Source organism: Dipodomys spectabilis, unplaced genomic scaffold (genome assembly GCF_019054845.1).
Source record: "Dipodomys spectabilis isolate Male_0828 unplaced genomic scaffold, ASM1905484v1 ptg000051l, whole genome shotgun sequence".
NCBI classification, from domain to species: domain Eukaryota; kingdom Metazoa; phylum Chordata; class Mammalia; order Rodentia; family Heteromyidae; genus Dipodomys; species Dipodomys spectabilis.
In genome coordinates this window covers 14,098,180-14,120,556 of record NW_024870728.1, presented here as the reverse complement: position 1 = coordinate 14,120,556, position 22,377 = coordinate 14,098,180, and the positions used below count along the sequence as shown (strand labels likewise).

The following is a 22,377-nucleotide window of genomic DNA, read 5'->3' as shown; positions in this document are numbered from 1 at the left end:
CTTGGGTAAATGCTTGGGGGGGGGGGGGGGGGGGAGGGGGTATTGAGAACTACAGCTCCCAGGGTGCATCGCCGCTCCTGTTTTTCCCGCCTCCTGACGTTGCGTCACTTCTATTTCTTGCCAGACTACCCACATAAAACTATAACTCCCAGAAGGCCTTGCAGCAACAGTCTCATCACTCCTGTTATTTGAATCAAAACTTCGGCCGCGTTGCTCACTGGGAAATGTAGTTCGGAGGCAACCAAGTTCTCTTGGTCAGGCCGCTGCAGCAAGGCCGGTTAGCAGGCAGCGCCTGAATTCCAGTTCCCCTGCAGCGCTTCAGTTACCGTTTTCTCAATCGCGCGGCTGGAAGCGAAAACTAGTCGTGGAGGGTTCCGGAGAAGCGCCTGGCCGAGGCTGCGAGGGCAACCTTCATCTTAGGCCTCGCCGGGTGAGAAAGTGTACAGGGGGAAAGGCGGCGGAGGAGGTGGACCAGACCAAATGCCAGCCTGGAGGCGGGGGCCAGGCGGGGGCCAAGTGGGAGAATCCAAGAGGAGAGGAACAGGGGCGGACTAGGGCGTCCGCAGCCGAGCTGAGAAGGGGCTCACCGGGGAACAGAGCGGAACAGAGGCCCCAGCTCAGAGGGGCGGCCGGGGGGCGGTGGTAATTCAAGGTCTGGGACTTCTCATCCGCTGGTCTCCAACCTGCGAAATTTGGGAGTTCAGGAAAACCGTGGCTGGAAACAGAACTAGAGTGTTTGGCCCAGGAAGAGTTTCTGCTGTGTACTGGCAACACACCTAGCTCCTTCCTAACCACTCTAGGAGGAGGTGTAACTTCTCTGAGGTGTTGGGGTGCTCCGGCAAGAGGGAGCCCCCCCCAATCAGGGAAGGAAACCTGTGACTCTCCGTCCCTCTCTCAGAGGCCTAACCAGATACATCTGAGGACCCTAGTCCCGAGCCCAGACACAGAAACTGCGGTCTGACTCCCTCATTCCTATGGTCCAGCTCAGTAAAATGTCTAGGAGCAAATTCATGGGGAAAAAAAAAAAGTTGGGACGACAGTATAAAATATACAGAACGATCCTACTTTCCTGTATTGCATAAAAATATAATAGGGAAAAAAAAAGGCAAGAACTGTGTTGTAGTCTGAATTAATGTTGGTTCTATGGCTGGCGAGATAACGATTGAATTTTAACCCTTTACATTTTGCGTAGATTTGCACAATCCACTGCTCAATCTACACCTCTAACCCTGCTTTTTTGCTGGTTATTTTGGAGAAGAGGATCTGGTAAGTTTTTTTGCCCAGGATAACCTCAAGCTGCAGTCCTCCAGATTTTATCCTCCCAAGTTAGCATGAGGATTTTTATAAAGAATATTACATCCTTCTGCCTCCTCCTCCGCTTTTTTTCCCCCCAAAAGTCACTGCTGTTGAATTTGTATTCAGGGACTAACTTGCTCACACTGGGTCACATGCAGATTAATTTACCAAGGATCACAAAGGATTAAATGCAAGGGGAAAAAACGAGGGTGTAAGTCTATTTGAGGTTAATGGTTTTTTCCTTCTTCCAGGTTGGAGTTCTTTTGAGCAAGTATCACATCATGGTATGTGGTTGTTTGGTCTATTTATGTCTAGTCTGATATCCTTTCTAGTTTAAAATGTTGCTTTTTTGTTGTTGTTGTTAAATTTAGCTTATACTGTAGAACTTTCTTGGGGTCTGATAACTTTTCCTTGACTAGGAGATGGGAAAGAAAAAATATGGTAGCTGAAATACCTTTTTTTGGGGGGGAGGGGGCTCTGATCGTGGGGCCTGAATTCTGGGCCTGGGCTCTGTCCCTCAGCTCTTCAGCTCAAGGCTAGCGCTCTACCACTTGCGTCACAGCGCCACTTCCGGCTTTTTTTCTTTTTGCTTATGTGGTGCTGAGGAATGGATCCCAGGGCCTGCCTCATGCATGCAAGGCAAACGCTCTACCACTGAGCCACCTTCCCAGCCCCGTGAAATACCTTATTTTTAGCTTTGAATTTGATGAATACTTTTTTCATTTGGGTCATCATTTTAGCATATGCTGCCTATTACCCCTGTGCGTGCACTTTCTTTTTGATTATAACAGAAATTTAATATGTCCTTTAGTCATTTCCCAGAACAAAAGCTTCTTAAAAATCAAGGTAGAAGCCAAGCACTGGTGACTCACACCTGTAATCCAGGCTGCTCAGGAAGCTGAGATTGAGGATTATGAGTTTAAGCCAATCCAGGCAGACAAATCCATGCAACCCTTACCTCCACTTAACCACCAGAAAATCAGAAGTGGAGCTGTGGCTCAAAGTGGTAGAGCAGCACTAGCCTTGAGCAGAAAAGCTCAGGGACAGCGCCCAAGCCCTTAGTTCAAGCCTCATGACTGACAATAAAGAAATGAAGAAAAGGAAGGAAGGAAGGAAGGAGGGAGCATGGCAAATTTAATGTTTATTTCAGTCTTTTGTTTTTGTTCGTTTTTGTCACAGCTTCTGTCAAGTTCCCACTTAAAAGGTTGACATTCCTGCCTAGACATATCCCTGTTACAATGTCTTTGCCTCTTACTGAGGAACAGAAGAAGAAGATTGAAGAGAATCGACAGAAGGCTCTTGCTCGTAGGGCTGAGAAGTTATTAGCAGGACAGCCTCCAAGCCAAGGCTCTGGATCCTCCATTGCTACCAACCCTTCTCGGCCCAAGCAGGGCCCTTCTCAGAATCTCCGGAGGGAGCCTTCTAAGCCAGTGGGCCATGGTGTCACTGTTAAACAACAGAATCTCAGCAACTCATTTCATGATGACCAAAGACTTCATAATTCCCACCATTTTCAGCCCAGCACATCAAACCAGGCTGAGAGGACATGGAAGAGCCAAGAAGAGAGATCCGTAGCCTGTCCTAGCCGCAGCCCACCAAGTCAAACAATTCTTAGTAGGCTCTCTCCCCCCTTGGCACAAAGTCCTCCCAACGTCCTTAACCAACAGCTCTTGGGCTATAAGTTAGGTCAAAGTCATACTCAGGCTTCAGATAAAATCAGATCAACACCTGTGGCTAATATAACTCATGAGCCTTTGGCCAAAGCAAAGAATTCCCAGGAAACTCCTGCTTCTTCCTCTGGACCACTTCCTCGAGATCCTGAATTTGAGGTCAAGACTGTGAAACCGTCCACATCTGGTGGGCAGAGCATTTTTGACACTCATAATAACTCAGGGGGTGTGACGTCCAAGATAAAAGGAAAATTTCAAGAGAAATTGAGAGCCTCAGTCCAAAACCCAGTAAGTTGTCAGAAGGGGGTATGCATCAAGAATGGAGATCGCTTCATGGTGAAGATTGGCTACAACAAGGAACTCATTGCAGTGTTTAAGAGTCTGCCCAGCAGAAGTTATGGTAATGAGGCTTTTGTTCTGCAGATGTTTTTTCTATTTTTGGAATCTTGTAATCATGGTTTCTCATACATATTGTGAGAATGCACTGGCACATGCATTTTTTCTATTTTAGCTGGTATTTCCCTTTATAATAGTCCTTGTCTCCACCACCTGCCATATTTTGGAGCTCCTGCTTGGCCATGAAGAGAGCAGGTGAATATTTACTAAGAAGCCAGTTCCTCTACCAGGTGTTCTAGATGTACTATAGCATTTAAGGCTAAAAATAGTTATATGATACTTATAATTTTTTCCAACTTCTTTTTGTGTATATGTATATGTGTGTATCAGTCCTGGTGCTTGAACTAATGGCCTAGGTGCTGCCCCTGAGCTCTATTTTTTTTTACTTCAAGACTAGCACTCTGTCACTTGAGCCAGCTCCACTTCTGGCTTTTTCCTGGTTAACTGGAAATGTCAGTCTCACAGACTTTCCTGCCTGGACTGGCTTTGAATTTTTATCTCAGATCTCAGCCTCCTGAGTAGCTAGGATTGCAGGCATGAGTCACTAGTGCCCAGCCCAAATTTTAAAGCAATGGAACTGACTTGGAAAGGTTAGTACCATGCTTTGGTTGGTCTGGAGGTAACGGCAGGATGTGGCTGCTCATTTTCATATTGCTGTGCCTGGCTGCACTGGAACATGGAGAATTAGATTCTAGTCCTAACTCTGCTTCAGCCCATGTATAAATAAGTCCTGTAACTTTTCCAGGGTCTTAGTTCTATTAGAAGGCAACAAAAGAATGATCTGTATCTGCAATTTGTCTTCTGTAGAGATTGTAGGGGCTTGCTGGTCATATTTTGAACTTGGCATCTATCACTCAGTCAGAAAACAATCTTTTATTAAGTGCCCAAGCACAGATTAAAACAAGAGTCATCAGCCTTCTGTTTCTTTGCAGATCCAGATACGAAAACATGGGATTTCAGCCTGACAGACTACAATGCCCTGAGTAAGTAGAGTCATCCTTGGCTTCTGTGGAGGGAGATCCTGCATTGGAAATTTTCTCTGGAGTAGGAGATACAGTTTAGCTGGTGTCTGGCTTTATAGGCTGTGAAAACTTTCAGGGCATTATCCCCATGCTGCTTCCCACTAAGGCTAGTGCCTCAGCAAGTAATTTTCCTCCAGTATCTCCTCCCTTGGGCTTTGTGTTGATTGCTTGATGGCTTGTGCATGTGCCATTCCAGCTCTTTTCCTTGGTTGAGCAGATACCCGGGTATTATGGGAAGAAGCATTTGAGCAGGCACTGATAAGCCTACATGCCATGATAAGCCTACATGTTATCTGTCACATGTACTAGGCTATTCTAAGTCCTTAAGTTACATTATTTTTTTTTCCCTTATAAGAACCATTTTACAGATGGGTAAACTGAGTCCTGTAAAGGATGAATAACTTATACAGGGTCACATAGCCAATAAGTTATACAACTAGGATCCAAACTGCAGACTGCATCTTTCCATTGGACATTGCCAGCTTCCCGTGGTGTCAGGCAGTGGTGCCAGGTGTGCTACTTCTGGAGAGATCATACAACTCAGCAAATGACACTGTCCAATTCACAAACTACAGAGTACAGAGAGGAACTGCCCAGGAAGGACTAGACTATGCGGAGAGTGGTTGCAGCACCCCTGGGTCCACCACTGTCTTTTGAGATCTTGTTGGCCAGCATTTTATTTTTTAATACGTTTTTATTGTAAAAATACTGTATAGAGGGGTTACAGTTACATGAGTAAGGTAATGAATACATTTTTTTTTTTGTCAGTCATGGGTCTAGAACTCTAGGCCCAGGCCCCGTCCCTGAGCTCTTCAGCTCAAGGCAAGCGCTTGAGCCACAGCGCCACTTCCAGCCTTTTCTGTTTATGTGGTGCTGAGGAATCGAACCCAGGGCCTCATGCATGCGAGGCAAGCACTCTACCACTGAGCCACTTTCCCAGCCCAAGTACATTTTTTTAATCAAGCATTTTTGCCTTCTCCTTTGTTTTTCCCCTAACATCCCTTCCTTCCCCACCTCCCCAACTACTCCCCTGCCTCCCACCCCCTCTCCCCCCATGGAAGTTGTAAAGTTTGTTTTCAGCATAGTGTCTTATACATCTCATTACTACAATGGGTCAGCCTGTATCTTTATTTAAGCATTTTGTTTTTTTCCCTTCCCCTCCCCAAATTAGAAAAATGTATATACAAGATGCAGGGCACTGACATCAAATACAGTGAAAACAGGGCTTATACCATGAGGGAAGAACATACCAAAGAAACAAAAAAATCACATAATACATTATAAATATGTTAAAAACAATAGCAAGCAAAAAAAACCATTTGTGTCCCTATCTTGGGGTTCATTTTACTTAACATCATTTTATATGGTCATATGTACATAGCTTTTGACCTTTTCTGCTTGTCCTAAACTTATACTAGTTATTGCCAGTAAGGGAAACCATGGGACCTATGTTTCTTTCGGCCTGGCTTACTTAATATGATTTTTTCCAAGTCTTTACATTTCCTAACAAATGGGACAATGTCATTCTTCCTGATTGAGGCATAGAATTCCATTGTATGTATGTATGTATGTATGTATGTATGTATGTATGTATGTATGTAAGTATGTATGTATGTGTGTGTGTGTGTGTGTGTGTGTGTGTGTGTGTGTGTGTGTGTGTGTGTATCTCACATTTTCTTGATCCATTCATCTACTGAGGGGCATCTGGGTTGGTTCCATATCTTAGCTATGGTGAATAATGCTGCAATAAACATAGTTGTGCTGGTAGCTTTAGTATGGTCTTGTTTGTAATCATATGGGTAAACGCCCAAAAGTGGGATTGCTGGGTCATAGGGGAGCTCTATGTGGAGTCTTTTGAGGAACCTCCATACTACTTTCCAAAGTGGTTGAACAAGTTTACATTCCCACCAGCAATGCAGTAGGGTTCCCTTTGGCCACATCTCCTCCAGCATCTGTTGTTATTAGAGTTCTTGATTATAGCCATTCTAACTGGGGTGAGGTGGAATCTCAATGTTGTCTTGATTTGCATTTCTTTTATGGCTAGGGAGGTTGAGCATTTCTTCATGTGTCTATGGGCCAATATTATTTCCTCTTCAGAGAAGTCTCTCTTTAAAGTCTTTAGCCCATTTGTTAATGGGGGGGTTGTTTCTTGGAGGATTTGTTGTTGGGGGATTTAATTTTTTGAGTTCCAAGTATATTTTAAATATGATACCCTTGTCCATTGTATGGCTAGTGAAGATCTTCTCCCAATCTGTGGGCTTTCTGTTGATCTTGCTAGCTATGTCCTTTGCCATGCAGAAGCTCTGCAGTTTCATGCAATCCCATTTGTCCAACCTTTCTTTGATTGTTGTGTTTCTTGGTCTCTATTAAGAAAATTTTGGCCTGTGCCAAGGAGCCCTAGTGTTTCTCCTATTCCTTCCTGTAATGTTTTCAGGGTGTTTGCTTTGACTCCAAGGTCTTTGATCCATTTGGAGTTGATTCTGGTGCAGGGTGATATATAAGGATCTAGCTTTAGTTTTCTACAGGTGATTAACCAATTTTGCCAGCACCATTTACTGAAGAGGCTGTCTTTCTTCCATTCTATTTTTTTAGATCCCTTATGTAAGATTAGGTGGCTATAGGTCTGTGGATTCATTTCTGGGTCTTCAGTTCTATTCCATTGGTCCTCAGGTCTGTTCTTGTGCCAGTACCAAGCTGTTTTGATTGCTATGCCTTTGTAGTAGAGTTTGCAAATTGGTATTGATATTCCTGCAGCACTGTTCTTTCTGATAAGGATCGTTTTTGCAATTCAGGGTCTTTTATTGTTCCATATGAATTTTTGGATCGCCTCTTCTATTTCCTTGAAGAATGAATTTGGAATATTGATAGGTATCACATTGAATTGTAGATAGCCTTGGGAAGTATTGCCATTTTCATGATGTTGATCCTCACAATCCAGGAGCATGGGAAGTTTTTCCACTTTCTTTTTTTTCTTTTCTTTTCTTTTTTTTTTTTTGGGTCCGGTCGTGGGGCCTGAACTCTGGGCCTGGGCGCTGTCCCTCAGCTCTTCAGCTCAAGGCTAGTGCTCTACCACTTGAGCCACAGTGCCACTTCTGGCTTTTTTCTTTTTGCTTATATGGTGCTGAGGAATCGAACCCAGGGCCTTGAGCATGCAAGGCAAGCGCTCTACCACTGAGCCACCTTCCCAGCCCAGTTTTTCCACTTTCTAAGTTCTGTTTTGATTTCCTTTTTCAGGTTTTTAAAGTTTTCATCATAGAGGTCCTTCACTTCTTTGGTTAAGTTAATTCCTAGGTATTTATTTTTTGTGGGGCTATTATGAATGGAGTTGCTTTCCTGATTTCAAAGGTGTTCTTCTCATTGTTGGCATGCAGAAAAGCCATTGATTTTTGAGGGTTAATTTTATAGCCTTCTACTTTACCAAGGTTTCGAATCAGCTCGAGTAATTTGGGAGTGGAGTCGATGGGATTCTTTAAATACAAGATCATGTCATCTGCAAAGAGGGAGAGTTTTACTTCATCTTTCCCTATTTGGATCCCTTTTATGTTTGCATCTTGTCTTATTGTTGTACCTAAGCATTCTAATACTAAATTGAAGAGAAGTGGAGAGAGAGGATATCCTTGTCCTTCCTGAGTTTAGAGGAAATGGCTTTAGTTTTTTACCATTAAGTATAATGCTGGCTGTAGGTTTGTAATATACAGCCTTTATTTATTGAGGAATGTTCCATGTATTCCTAATTTTTCCAGAGCCTTCATCATAAAGGGGTGTTGGATCTTGTCAAATGTTTTTATGCATCTATTGAGATAATCATGCGGTTCTTATCCTTGCTCTTGTTGATGTGATGAATTATATTAATTGATTTTCATGTATTGAACCAGCTTTGAATCCCTGAAGTGGATCCTGTTTGATAGTGGCATATGATTTTTTGTTGAGTAGTTGAAGTCGATTGGCCAAAATTTTGTTGAGAGGTTTTACATTGATATTCATCAAAGAAATGGGTCTATAGTTCTCTTTCTTTGATGAGTCCCTGCCTGGTTTGGAGATGAGGGTTACGATGGCTTCACAGAAAGAGTTTGGTAGTAACCTTTCACTTTCAATTTCCTTGAAGAGTTGGAGGAGTATTGGTGTGAGTTCTGCTTGTAGAATTCCGCTGTAAATCCATCCATTCCTGGGCTTTTCTTAGATGGGAGGTCTCTTGTTGCTGTTTCTATTTTGATGCTTGATATGGGTCTGTTAAATTGGTTTAACTCATCTTGGTTTAGTTTCAGCATGTCGATATTTGCTAGGAAATTGTCCAGTTTCATCCAGATTCTCAAACTTATTAGCATAAAGGTTTGAGAAGTATTCCCTTATAATGTTCTGAATCTTGGTTGTTTCTATGGTGATGTTTCCATTCTCAGCTCTGAGTTTGTTTATTTGGGTGTGTTCTCTTTTTCTGATAAGATTTGCTAAGGGTCTGTCAATTTTTTTAATTTTTTCAAAGAGCCAACCTTTTGTTTTGTTGATTCTATAGTTTTTTTGGATTCTAATTTGTTTAATTCTGATTTAATTTTAATTACTTGTTTCCATCTACTGGATTGGGGTTTAACTTGTTGCTCTTTTCCAAGGAACTTCAGATGTCTCATTAAATTGGTGGTTTCAGATCTCTCCAATTGTTGATGTAGGAACTCAGAGCTATGAACCTGCCTCTGAGTACTGCCTTTGTTGTGTCCCAGAGGAGCTGGTAATTTGTGTGTTCATTTTTGGTAAATATCATGAACACTTGAATTTCCTTTCTGATCTCTTCCATGACCCATTGGTGGTTCAACAGTGTGTTGTTCAGCCTCCATGTGTTAGAGGACTTTCTTTGGTGGCTTTTGGTGTTGAGTTCCTAATTTTATTCCCTGTGGTCTGAGAGAAGCAGAGCATAATTTCAATGTTTCTGAATTTGGACAAATTTGTTTTGTGACCTTGAATGTGGTCTATTTTGGAGAATGTTCCGTGTACTGCTGAGAAGAATGTGTATTCTGATGCTGCTAGATGAAATAGTCGGTTGATGTCTGTTAAGTCTAGTTGGTCTATGCAATGGTTTCTCTGTTGAGTTTTTGCTGGGTTGATCTATCCAGTGGGGGTAGTGGTGTGTTAAAAGTCCCCAACAATTAATGTCTTTGGATCTATGTGAGATTTGAGGGAAAGTAGTGTTTCTTGGATAAATTTGGGTGCTCTGTTGTTTGGTGAATAAATATTTAGAATTGTAATATCCTCCTGAAGGAGAGATCCCTTAATTAGTATGTAAGCGACCTTCTTTATCTCTTCTCACTAATTTTAATTTGAAGTCTATTTTATCTGATATTAGGTTTGCAACTTCCGCCTGCTTATGGGGGCTGTTTGCTTGGTAGATTTTATTCCAGCCTTTCACTTTCAGGATATGTTTGTGTTTATGGGCAATGTGTGTCTCTTGAAGGCAGCAGATAGAAGGATCTTGCTTTTTAATCTAACTAGACAATCTATGTTGCTTAATTAGAGAGTTAAACCCATTGATATTGAAGGTTAGGACTGAGAGGTGTTAGGTAGTTCCTGCCAAGTTATCCACCTTCTTGGGTGCTGTGACAACTGGGTTCTTCCTATGATTCTTGGATTCTCTGTTTGGGTGCAGTTTCTTGGCCTTTTTTGTGCTCTTGTTGGTTTTCTATAAGTATCTTTTGTAGGGCCTGTTTGGTGAAGATATATTGTTTTAGTTTTTCTTTGCTATGAAAGGTTTTTATTTGACCTTCCATTATGAAGGAGAGTTTAGCTGGGTACAGTATTCTTGGTTGATAGTTGTTGTTAGGGTGTGTCATACATCATTCCAGGCTCTTCTTGCTTTAATTGTCTCTGCTGAGAAATCTGAGGTTATTCTGATTGTTTTCTCTTTATAGATGATTGATCTTTTCTCCTTGACAACTTTAACGATCCTTTCCTTGGTCTGAATTGATCCTGTATGGATTACAATGAAACAGTGGGATGTCCTGTTCTGATCTGGTCTATTTGGGGTTTTAAAAGCTTCTAAAAGATGAATAAGCCTATCTTTTTGCATATTTGGGAAGTTCTCTGCTAGGATCCTGTTATATAAATTTCCTAGACTATTAATTTCAGTCTCTAGGTTTGGCCAGCATTTTAATTCCCTTGTCCTGGTGCCTAACATTTTTGTCAAAGAAACAGCCTGTGTCTCCTCATCTTCCACCTTACTAATCCTTCCAGCAGCCCTTTCTACATCCCTTTAAAACAGAGAAAAAATGGTGCATGCTCAGACCACTTCTCTGATAAGACAGTATAATTCCGTGGGGTCACTAGTATAATTTCTGTAGCAAAACTTCCTGGTCTTCTCCTTTAGGCTCTTACTCTGAATGTGTGGTGTTAGTAGTGGCTGCTGTTGGAATAGTTTCCTAGGGTTGTTGTAACAGAGTGGGGACTTAACTGCATAGTATTTCCTCATGGTCTTAGAGGAAATAAATTGCAACTGAAGATCTCAGTTTCTTTGAATTCCCATTGATTAGCAGAGGTCCAGCTTCTCTCTGTCCTCTCATGTCCACTGAACATACAAATCTCTGGTGATTTTCTCTCTTCTTATGTGAACATTTTGGATTAGGGCCCACTCCTAATGAACTTATTTAACTTGGAAGACTTATGGTCACATTCTAAAGTACTTGGGATTAGGGCTTCAGCATGGGTATTTTGGAGGGACATAATTCAACCTGCAACACTGAGGCTGGTCTCTTTTGGGAAGACCTTCACTCTTTTCTTGCGGGTCATGCTGTATAACACTGGCTGCCCATGAACTCATGCCCCTCCTGTCTCAGCCTCCCAAGTGCCAGGACAACAGGCATGAGCATGAGCTACCGTTCCCTATTTGGAAAGCCCATTTTTATTTGGTTCAGCATTAGAAGGAGGAGACTCATATAACTGGTTTTGACACCTAGAGGTTTTTTTGTTTTTTTTTTTTTGGGTCCGGTCATGGGGCCTGAACTCTGGGCCTGGGCGCTGTCCCTTAGCTCTTCAGCTCAAGGCTAGTGCTCTACCACTTGAGCCACAGCACCACTTCCAGCTTTTTTCTTATGTGGTGCTGAGGAATCGAACCCAGGGCCTCAGGCATGCAAGGCAAGCGCTCTAGACCACTGAGCCACCTTCCCAGCCCCTGACACCTAGAGTTTCTAGTCTGTTTTCTTTGTTTTTATCATCTTTTATTCCTATTCAGCCACAGTTCCTGGTGGTCTTTTTTTTTTTCCTCTGTGGAATGATCAGTTTTTGTAATGCTTCACATATTTTTTGAAAAGTGTTTATTGGACACAAAATTCCCATATAGCTTTCAGATGAAGTTTACTGATAAAGTGTTTAGTTCTCCTATATACCTTGAAATTGAGTACAGTAATTTGGGATTAGTGAATTTATCCCTATATTTCTATGTTTCACATAGAGAGTTATCATTGTTGTGTCTTTTTAGTAGGTTGCATTTTTCTTTTTTAATCAGTGCTACAGATATAACTCAGGGCCTGGCACATGGTGGATGGGTACTCTACTACTCAACTATACCCTTAGCCCATTTACACTTTTTACCGATACAAATGTAAAGATAGTCTGTCAGTCTTTCTATCATTTTGCTTTAAGTATATCTAGATTTTTGTTTTTTCTTTTTATTTTGTGTGTGTGTGTGTGTGTGTGTGTGTGTGTGTGTGTGTGTGTGTGTGTGTGTGTGTGTGTGTGTGTGTGTGTGTGTGTGTGTGTGTGTGTGTGTGTGTGTGTGTGTGTGTGTGTGTGTGTGTGTGTGTGTGTTGGTTCTGGGTCTTAAACTTAGGGCCTAAGCATGATCCCTAAGCTGCTTTTGCCCAAAGCTAGTACTCTACCACTTGTGCCACAGCTCCATTTCTAGCTTTTGCTGGTTAACTGGAGATAAGAGTCTCGCAGACTTTTTCTGCACAGGCTGGCTTGGAACAGTAATCCTTAGATCTCAGCTTCTTGAGTAGCTAGGCTTACAGGTATGAGGCACTGGTGGCTGGCTTTGCTTTTCTTTTTTCTTTCTGTGTTGTTGGGGATTGAACCTAGGGCTGTGGACAAGTGGGACCAGTGTTCTGCCACTGAGCTATATCCCTAACCTGGATTTTGTGTTTTAACTTTGCCACACCTTCATTTCAGGGCATGCAAAGGGCATTAGGGTATAATATACAACTCACATAATCCATACTCAGCCACTACTCACATTTGTATTTCTTCCAGTCTTTCTTCCCTGCATTAGAAGAAACAGATTTTATATTTGTATGTGATGTATATATTGCCTTTTTCAGTCACTGTTTCAGGCTAAATTTTTTTTTTTTTGTCGGTCGTGGGGCTTGAACTCTGGGCCTGGGTGCTGTCCCTCAGCTCTTCAGCTCAAGGCTAGCGCTCTACCACTTGAGCTACAGCACCACTTCTGGTTTTCTGGTAGTTTATTGGAGATAGGAGTCTCACAGTCTCTCCTGCCCGGGCTGGCTTTGAACCGCGATCCTCAGATCTCAGCCTCCTGAGTAGCTAGGATTACAGGTGTGAGCCACCAGCGCCCAGCTCAGGCTAAATTTTTTAATTGACTGTAGTTAATTCAGGATGATGAAAATGTGGGTGTTGGTTATTATAATGGAGTATTGTGACCTTCAGAAATTGATCTCATATTATTGAACATAACATTTTTTGTACTTTGGTCATTTCCAAAATTTCTTGTTTAAAAGCAAATTAATTTGCTGGGTACCAGTAGCTCATGCCTGTAATTTAACTACTCAAGAGGCTGAGATCTAGGGATCGCTATTTCAGCCCAGACAAGAAAGTCTATGAGATTCTTTATCTCCAGCAAAAGTCCAGAAGTGGAGCCATGATAGAAGAGGTAGAATGCTAGCCTTGAGCAAAAAAAAAAAAAAAAAAAAAGGTGACAGCATCCAGGCCTTGAACTCAAGGCCTATGACTGGTACATACACACACACACCCCACACACACATGTATCAATGTCTATGACATCCTATTGTATGAGTGGGTCGTACTTGCATAAACTGTTTACTTCCTATTTAATTTGCCCCAATTTTTCCTGTTTTATAACTCTGAGGAACATCTCTGCAGGAATTGATGTTTGAATTTTCAGTTGTTACTTGGCTTAAATTTCCAGAATTTGAATTCCATCATCATGGTTTACAGCTCTTGTATATATTGCAAGTTTATACAAAACTAGCCTAATTGTTTTTTTTTTTTCATCTTGTAACTTTGATAAGTTAAAAAATAAAGCTTTTTATTTCCCTTATCATTTATGAAGTTGGACATTTTTTCCTAATATTTTCTAGTCCTTTTTCCTCCTGCTTTGAATTGACTATATCTCTGTCCTTTTTTTCCTTTTTTTGGAGGGGGGTCTTAATACTTTTTAAGTATGTGCTTTTATGCTTTGTGATGTTTCTTGCAAGTCTCTCTGTCTCTGTCTCTCTCTGTCTCTCTGTCTCTCTCTGTCTCTCTCGTTTTTTTAAACAGCTTAACTCTCGTTTTTTAAATGCCAGTCCTGAGGCTTGGACTCAAAGCCTAGGCACCATCCCTGAGCTTCTTTTTCCCAAGGCTAGCATTCTACCACTTGAGCTATAGCACCACTTCTGGCTTTTTCTGAGTAGTTTATTAGACTTTCTAAGTAGTTTATCTCATGGACTTTCCTGCCCTGGCTGGCTTCAGACCAAGATCCTCAGATCTCAGCCTCCTGAGTAGCTAGGATTACAAGCATGTGCCACCAGTACCTAGCTGCAAATCTCTTAGCAGTTTTTCATGTTAGTTCATCTTGTTTTGTTTTTTCTTTTTTTGACAGTTTAGCTGTATGTAATCAAATCCATAAAGTACATCAGTGACAGGTAATGTTCAGAACCATGTGTGTGGCCTGCTGGTCTTCCTTCTCATTCCTTGTTCTCCAAGCAGTTGACAGAGTAGGGAGCTGGGAAGAGGGTTCAGTGAGGGTGGTATGTTGATTTCAGAAATTTCTCCAACCCATGACTTACCCAGGAAGTAAATGTGCTCATTGTGATGAACTCTTCCCCTATTAATTTCTTAATTCTAATTTCTTTGAATTTTTTTAAATCTTTTATTTGTTTAATTTTTTTGGACTAAGGGAGGTTGAACCTAGGGACCTTGTTCATGCTAGGCAAGCACTCTACCACTAGTTATCCCATATATATACATATGTGTGTGTGTGTGTGTGTGACATATATATATATATATATATATATATATATATATATATATATATATATATGCAGTTTTTGAGGCCTTGTCTCTCCTAGGCTAGCTTCTAACTCAATTTGTAGCTTATGTTGGCCTTCAAGACCTTCCTTCCTTCCTTTCAAATAACTAGAATTATAGGCATGCACTCCTACATCTGACTTGAATTCTAATTGTTTTTATTTGAAAAATTAAAGGAGCAGAAAAATTACATTGAGAGCGTTTTTTAAAAAAAATCAGGTTCTCACTGTTTCCCAAGCTAGCCTCCAACTCATGGGCTCAAGTGATCTTCCTGCCTCAGCCTCTCAAGTAGCTCGGACTGTGGGCACACATCACTCTTCTCAGTGCTTTCAGTCCATAGTGAAAGTTCCAAAGCCCCAGTTAAAGAACATTTATCAGCCTTTGTAATCAAACAGTGCCTTTTCTCACCAAGCTGCCAAACCTAATTCCTCCTTGACTCTGTCACTGCCATACTTTTCCTCTGCCCCTCCTGCTTACCTAAGCATGCTAGGTGAAGGTTGTCTAATGTTGTCCATCTTGTCACTCTTGTCCTTCTGTTCTTCTTCCATAGTGGAAGCAGCTAAACATCTCCCCACAGTCACACTCCAGCCATTGGAAGAGGTTGATGTCAGCAGTCAAAGACAGACCAATTTGCCTTTAGCTCCATCCCTGGCCTTTGTCAAAGGAAGATGCATACTCATTTCCCGGGCCCGCTTCGAGGTAGACATCGGCTATTCAGAGGAACTCATTGGGCTGTTTAAGCAGATGGATTCCAGACAGTATGGCAAGTAATTGGTCTCTGTGATTCTCATGGTGTGTAGGGAGTGATTCTTGTCATAGAGCACCCTTGGTTCTCCTTCTCATTATAGATAGATGACACCTGAATTGTTCCATATAGTGAACATTTAGTAGGAGCCATTTTATCTTCTCCTAAAGAGAAGACCCTACTATTTTTCCTGGTGCCTGGACATTGTTGTCTTGGTAAATGCAGGTAATTGCTGCTTCAGCTATTTAAATCTTTTTTTGCCAGTCCTGTGGCTTGAACTCGAGGCCTGGGCACTGTCCCTGAGCTTCTTTTGCTCAGGGCTAGCACTCTACCACCTGAGCCACAATGCTACTTCCAGCCTTTTCTGTTTATGTGGAACTTGGCTATTTAAATCTTTCAGCCTTACCAGAGTAGACAAACAGTGGTTTCTTTAAAAAGAAATGTCTTGAGTGTGCATGAAGCCCCTGGAGGGTTTGATACAGCATATGTTACTGAACCCCAGTTTCTGATTCTGAAACTTGGGTTTCCAAACAAGTTCCCTGGTATTGCGGCTTCTGCTGTTACTGACCAGGTGCCATCGTTGCAGAGTCTGAAATGCTGTAGGCTCTACACTCTGGCTGCTTTCTTTCATTAGTTTCACTGGGCTACTTCAAAAACATTGATGCCTGGTTCCTGCCCAACCTTCAGTTGAGCCTCGTACTTAACCAGAATTAAAAAACATTGGCCATACCAGAGCTCTTCTTCCTTCTCTTCTTTCTGTATATATGTGCATATGCGTGTGTGTGTGTATGTGTGTGTGTGTGTGTGTGCGCGCGCGTGTGCGCGCATGCGAGTGTGTTTCTGTATGTGTATGTGTTTATGTTTCTTCAAAAGCCACTAAGCCAGAATAAGGGACAGAAACAGCTTTGGAATCAACTTCTGAGCTTCATCCTGAATTTTGTCCTTAGCTTAGCATATGTATGATATTTTAAAAAAATGCTCTACCACTTGAGCCACCAGTACCACTTCTGGCTTTTTCTGAGTAGTTTAATTGGAGATAAGCATCTCATGGACTTACCTGCCTGGGTTCGCTTTGAAACACAATCCTCAGATCTCAGCCTCCTCAGCCACAGGAGTGAACCACTGGCACCTGGCTTGCATCCTCATTCTTAAGATGTGGAAACTGAGGCACCAAGATTTTACATAACTTTCCCAAGGTCTCCAGGCTAGTAGGAAGTGGAGCTGGGATTTCAGTATAAGTGAGTTGACTGTTTTGACCATGTGCAGCTCATTTTCCCCTGTGTAAAATGGAGCCGATAAGAGAGCCCACCTCCTAGAGCTGTGAGTTGCAGATCTCACAAGTCCCTGCTCGGGTACCAGGCGTGGCTTAAAGTAAGTGCTGAGTACATGTGAGCTGCAGCTGGCACCCAGGCATTCTGGCCTGGGCCTTATAACACCCTTTATCAGCCCAGGGTTGCCATCATTTCTAATTGTGTTTCCTCCCTGTTTTACTCTGTATGTCTTGAGGGTAAGTCTCTTAATTTTATATCCTCAGTGCTAGGCACAGGACCAGCCATGTCCTCAGAGCATCCTGGAAGTTTTGAAGTCAAAGAACAAATAAGTGAATGTCATAGAGTAGTGGGAGGACAGCATATCCGGTTTGCTTACTGCTTTCTTCTCATTTTGCAGATGTCAAGACCAGGAAGTGGAGCTTTCTCTTGGAAGAGTACAATAAACTAAGTGAGAAACCCTTTTGCTGCTTTTTACTTTTTTTTAATCTTGCTGTTGTTAAGCTTTGAGTCTGCCTTAACTGTAATGTCTTTGAAGAGTTTCCTCCTCCCTCTGATGCTGTCATTCAGATGCTTGAGGAGTGGATAGGTAAAGGTGGGTTCTTGGGCAGCCTTGTCCAGGTCTACCTAATATGTAGTGGCTTTGTGATAGCCCGTAACAATGTAGAACCCTCTGACCTTGACGGTGAAATGGTGCTCCTAAAATTCCAAGGCCTAGGAAACTGTTCCAGGTTGGAAATGAGGGGTGTGGACATGGGGAATGGGAGATGCACTGGGATTGATTAGCCCAGATAGAAACTACTTAGATGACCTCTAGGAACAGGCTTTCAGTCTATGTGTAGAACCAGTTGATCAAGAAAGTAGCAGAGTCTCAGTGGTTATGGGACTCAGCATGGGCAGAAGTCTAGGCCAGAAACAAAGCATTTTAACAGATGTTTTACAGACTGCCCAGGAGGAGGGGCTGTGTGTACAGGTATCATGACTATAGTGGAGGATTTGGATTGCCATGTTTCTTCTGTGTGCTCTGCTTAGATTGGACTGTAAATTCTAATATGCCTGACAGAGGGGGCCTTGCTTTTACCCTGTCTTGAAATGTCAGTCTCACTCATCTTCCAAACTGTGGTGATTGTGCTGTGAGTGTTCACCTGGCTCAGCTTATGTTCCCCCTGCCTGACACTGGTGGGCTTGTCAGGCCTCCCAGGCAGGAGTGGTGGTTGAGACCAGTCAGCCAACAAAGACCTGACCTTGTCTTGGTAGCTAGGAGCCACTGGCCTACTTGCCTATCTATCTAGGGCTTTAAGAAAGAGGGAAGTGTTGGGTTCCTTGCCTGTGTCTCCTGCTTATATGACAGACTGTGTGATATCCAGTAGTTTTCCTTGAGGAAGGACTTGCTATAATCTACATTGTTAAGTTTAAATATGTGGTGATGTTATTTAGTGTCAGGAAAAGCTTGGCTCAAACACAAAGCACAGCCAGTGTTGATCTGTAGCTCCCTGGCTGCCTCTATTTGCAATTTGTAATTTTGGGGGTGGGGGTTGGGGGGGTGGAGGCTGTGGTCCTGGGGTTTGAACTCATGGCCTAGGTGCTATCCCTGGACTTTTTTGCTCAAGGTTATTGCTTAACCACTTGAGCCACAGCTCCACTTCTGGATTTTTTTGGTGGTTAATTGGAGATAAGAGTCTCACTAACTTTCCTATCGGTGCTAGTTTCGAACTGCAATCCTCAGATTTCAGACTCCTGAGTAGCTAGGAGAGAACAGAAATGAGCCACCAAGGCCCAGCTAAAACTGTATTTTTGGTGAGAAATAGTTAATTCTTTCCTTTTACATCATTGTCTTTTTTTTTTTTTCTATAAAGACTTTGGCTTTTGTGGAATGACAAAAGGCAGGATACTTAGCGCACTAGTGGATGAATGTAATGGTAGAAAACAATGACTCGTGACTCACAGCATTATGTGATAGTCTCTAGTCAGTGTGTGGACCAGAGGCTCTAAAATCACTAATGAACTCAATGGCTTCTTCACTCAGGAAAAAATGCACATAATGAGCACTCATTATGTTTGCGTTTGACATTAATAATTCCATGGAGCCTAGATTTAGAGCTTTTACAGGCTTTCTCCTCATTACAATGTCTCCTAGAAGGTAAGATGGAAACCTCCCCATTTTGCCGATGGATAAAAGCTTGGGCCTGGGAGTAGGGGGAGCAAAGAGCTACTTTCCTTTTTGGAAATATTGCAGGGCCACAGGAAAGTCAGTGACAGAAATTTTAGTGAGACTACATTGCCGTCTGCATTAGTAACATAACCCATTATGAAATTTAGAAGCGAGCTATATTGCACTAAGAAGCTGAGAAGGGAAGGCATTGCAGAATACAGCACAGATCCCAATTCAGTTCTGATTCTACCATTAGTGCTGTCGACCTGGGGAGTGTGCACTCTCCTCACCCTGAGGTCTCCTTCCTTGTGTGTGAAATTAGAGTACTGACCCTGAGCTTGTGCATTGGAAACTAATTAAGAAATGGCAGTTAGGCCTGAGTCTGAGTACTTCTCTGTAGTGTGGCGAGCGTAGAAAAGTGAATCTAAGAGTTTTCTTCTCTTTTCTTTTCAAGTGACTTGAGGCCTTCTGCCCATAGTGAAATTGGCACGAGGCCTTTTGTTTTCTCCCGGCTGTCACAGTCCAGAAGGGTTCTCCACGATCTTGTCTTGTCAGCTGCTATTTGAAAACATTAGCTTCTCCCAGCTGTGTGGCTAGTAGCATTCTGCCAGAGATCTTTTTACAGAAATGACTTCTAAATGACTCATGAAGCCAGACAGTACATGCCTGTCATTTCTCACCACCAGGGAAGGGACAATAGAGACAGCCATTGGCCAGGAATGGTGGCATTCTTAAAAACACACCCAGTGGGCTAAACTGGGAGCATAGGATTTTGGAGGCAGTAGCTGGTGGTAGACACAGTGGTGGTTGGATTTTTCTTCCCTTTTGAGAGGCTCAAGGAACCGGATTGGTATAAAGTACTGCATTTCACACTAGCTGGATCACCAGCTCTTAGCTTTCATTGGATATTGGAGTTCTGAAGATGACTAGGATTAAAATGGGAATGGTCTCTTGCAAGTTCAGCCTCCAGAAATGCACAGAAATCAGCATGTTTGGATTTAATTTGGAGGTATAAAAGCATATTCTTTCAACAACATGGACAGCCTATTTTATATTAAAGCTATCACCATACCTGGAAACTTTCCAGAAATAACTGGTACTTCTATTCAGTGAAGGACAGAAATAGATTTAAATGCATTGAAAATGCAATGCAATTTGAAGGCAACAGTGGGTGGTGTTGCCCTGAATATTCCTATCAGCATTTGCCCTGCTAACAACTTGATGGTGTGGCCAAGGATTCTTGGACTGTCTTGTGAAGATGTTAAGAAAACGTGATCATGCCTGACTATAGGGAATAGAGAGCCAACAACCCCGGGATTTCAAGTAATGCTAGAAAGGAAATATGTCTAGTTTCACTGTCTGGTTTCTTTTCTGGACACCTGAGGACATTGAACCTGTTGGTGGGTTACTTGACTCCTTGGAAAAGGAAAAGAGGAAAAAAAGAATAATTGAATATTTGTAAATAATGCTTACTCTTCTGCTTAGTTTATTTTATTTTTATTTTTTGGGGGAGGTCCAGTTGTGGGCCCTGAACTCTGGGCCTGGGCGCTGTCCCTCAGCTCTTCAGCTCAAGGCTAAGCACTCTACCACTTGAACCACAGCACCACTTCTGGCTTTTTTTCTTTTTGCTTATGTAGTGCTGAGGAATCGAACCCAGGGCCTCAGGCATGCAAGGCAAGCGCTCTACCACTGAGCCACCTTCCCAGCCCTGCTTAGTTTTTTTTTAAATAGAAAAGTGATAAAAAGAGAAGCTCCATAGGACTGTAGGCTATGATTAGTTATTTAATCATTCTTCTACCAGAGATCATCTGGTCTATCGTTGTTTGTCTAACGTTTTAATTTCTGGTTTGTTCATTTTGTTTCTCTGTTGAATAGAGATATGATTTTTTTTCTTCTTTAATTTTGAAATCAGGTAAGATTAAACTCTTTCAACTCTATAGTAAAATTAATTTGCTTTAATTTCTATGTATATTTTCTTTCTATTGGGTTAATTGCTTTGCATAGAAGAGATTTCTTCATGTGTGATAAAAGGGTTTAGACCCAGCTCATTTAGAAGGGAAAAAGAGGGGACCAAACTGAAGGAGTTTAAGTAATGGTCACCCCAACTAATAGTGAAGACTCTTAAGCTTAGCTGAGAGTGCTTGAGATCAAACCCCAGTGCCCTATTACCTATTTGGCATGTGATCTTACATCTGAGCTATAACCCTAGTCCAGTAACTTGCATGTATTGAATACATAAGGCTTGTGGATCATGCAGTCTTAGTCCCAGCTGCTCCACTCTGCCGTCGTCATGTAAGAGTAGCCCTAGACACTCCATAGTGAGTGGCATGGCTGTGTTCTAATAAAACTTTTCCTGAAAAAGGAAAACAAACCAGGTGTCAGTCCAGGTGGGAAAGTCTGTGAGACTCTTATCTCCAATAAACCACTCAGAAAAAGCCAGAAGTGGCAGTGTGGCTCAAGTAGTAGAGCACAAAGTATCTCAGGAACAGTGCCCAGGCCCTGAGTTCAAGCCCCAGGACTGGAAAAAAAAAAAGAAAGGAAAGGAAAAGAAAGGAAGGAAGGGAGGGAGGGAGGAAAGAGAAAAACAAGCAGACTGACATGGCTCATGGTCCTTAGCCTGCTGAGCCCTGCTTTAGAAACTATGCATTGAGGGCTGGGAAGGTGGCTCAGTGGTAGAGCGCTTGCCTTGCATGCCTGAGGCCCTGGGTTCGATTCCTCAGCACCACATAAGAAAAAAGCCGGAAGTGGCACTGTGGCTCAAGTGGTACAGCGCTAGCCTTGAGCTGAAGAGCTGAGGGACAGCATCCAGGCCCAGAGTTCAGGCCCCACGACCGGACCAAAAAAAAAAAAAAAGAAACTGCATTGAGCTATTAAATTGCCTGCAGACCATTGCATACTTGAGCTGCTTTACCACAGAGAGCACTACTGCAAAATGCAAGACTACATTCTTACCAGTTTGTGGACTTCATGCAGACTCTGCCTGTTGATCTCCCTATTTGTAAGTGGCAGTGTTCTGCCTGCCCGCCCACCTGCCCTCCTTCCTTCGGCTCTTACTCTCTCTTTCTCTATTTATCTCTCTCTCTTTCTATCTCCTGCTGTCCTGGTGCTTGAACTCAGGACCTGGACGCTGTCCTTGAGTGTTTTTGCTCAAGGCTAATGCTCCACTTTCAGCTTTTTGGTGGCTAATTCGAGATAATCTTATGGACTTTCCTGCCTAGGCTGGCTTCGAACTGCAATCCTCAGATCTCAGCCTCAGCTAGGATTATAGGCATGTGACGCCAGTGCCTGGCAGTATTTTAAAATAGACATTTTTTAGTTCTTTGCAGAATCTGTACAGTATGTCAGATCACTTTTACATTATCAAGTACGCTTTTATTTGTAGAAACTCAGAAATAGAAAACTTGTTCTGTGGGTTTATATGCTCTGCCAGATTGCCAGTATCAGCCCCTGGGTGCACTCTGCTTAACCTTCTTGAGAAGGCTTGTAGCATAATTCCACTGCCTGGAATGTATATACCAAACTCCTTTGCCTTCCCCCAGATCTTTTGGGTGTTGCCACTGGCTCACATGCGTCTGTTCTTCTTTGC

General features: G+C 42.4%; 1 protein-coding gene across 3 annotated transcripts in view; it reads left to right on the top strand.

Moving 5' to 3' along the window:
• Nucleotides 1–268: 268 nt before the first annotated feature.
• Nucleotides 269–22,377, top strand: part of Smarcal1 (SWI/SNF related, matrix associated, actin dependent regulator of chromatin, subfamily a like 1) — a 70,581-nt gene continuing 48,472 nt past the window's right edge. For 2 of the 3 annotated variants that reach the window (XM_042679181.1, XM_042679179.1), the window contains exons 1-6: nucleotides 269–430; nucleotides 1,548–1,580; nucleotides 2,476–3,366; nucleotides 4,295–4,345; nucleotides 15,177–15,389; nucleotides 17,040–17,090. In XM_042679181.1, coding sequence (XP_042535115.1) covers nucleotides 2,535–3,366; nucleotides 4,295–4,345; nucleotides 15,177–15,389; nucleotides 17,040–17,090 — 1,147 coding nt within the window. In that variant the 5' untranslated portion in view covers nucleotides 269–430; nucleotides 1,548–1,580; nucleotides 2,476–2,534. Of the gene's footprint in view, nucleotides 431–1,192; nucleotides 1,267–1,547; nucleotides 1,581–2,475; nucleotides 3,367–4,294; nucleotides 4,346–15,176; nucleotides 15,390–17,039; nucleotides 17,091–22,377 lie in introns of all 3 variants that reach the window. The other variant, XM_042679180.1, reaches the window with a different exon arrangement.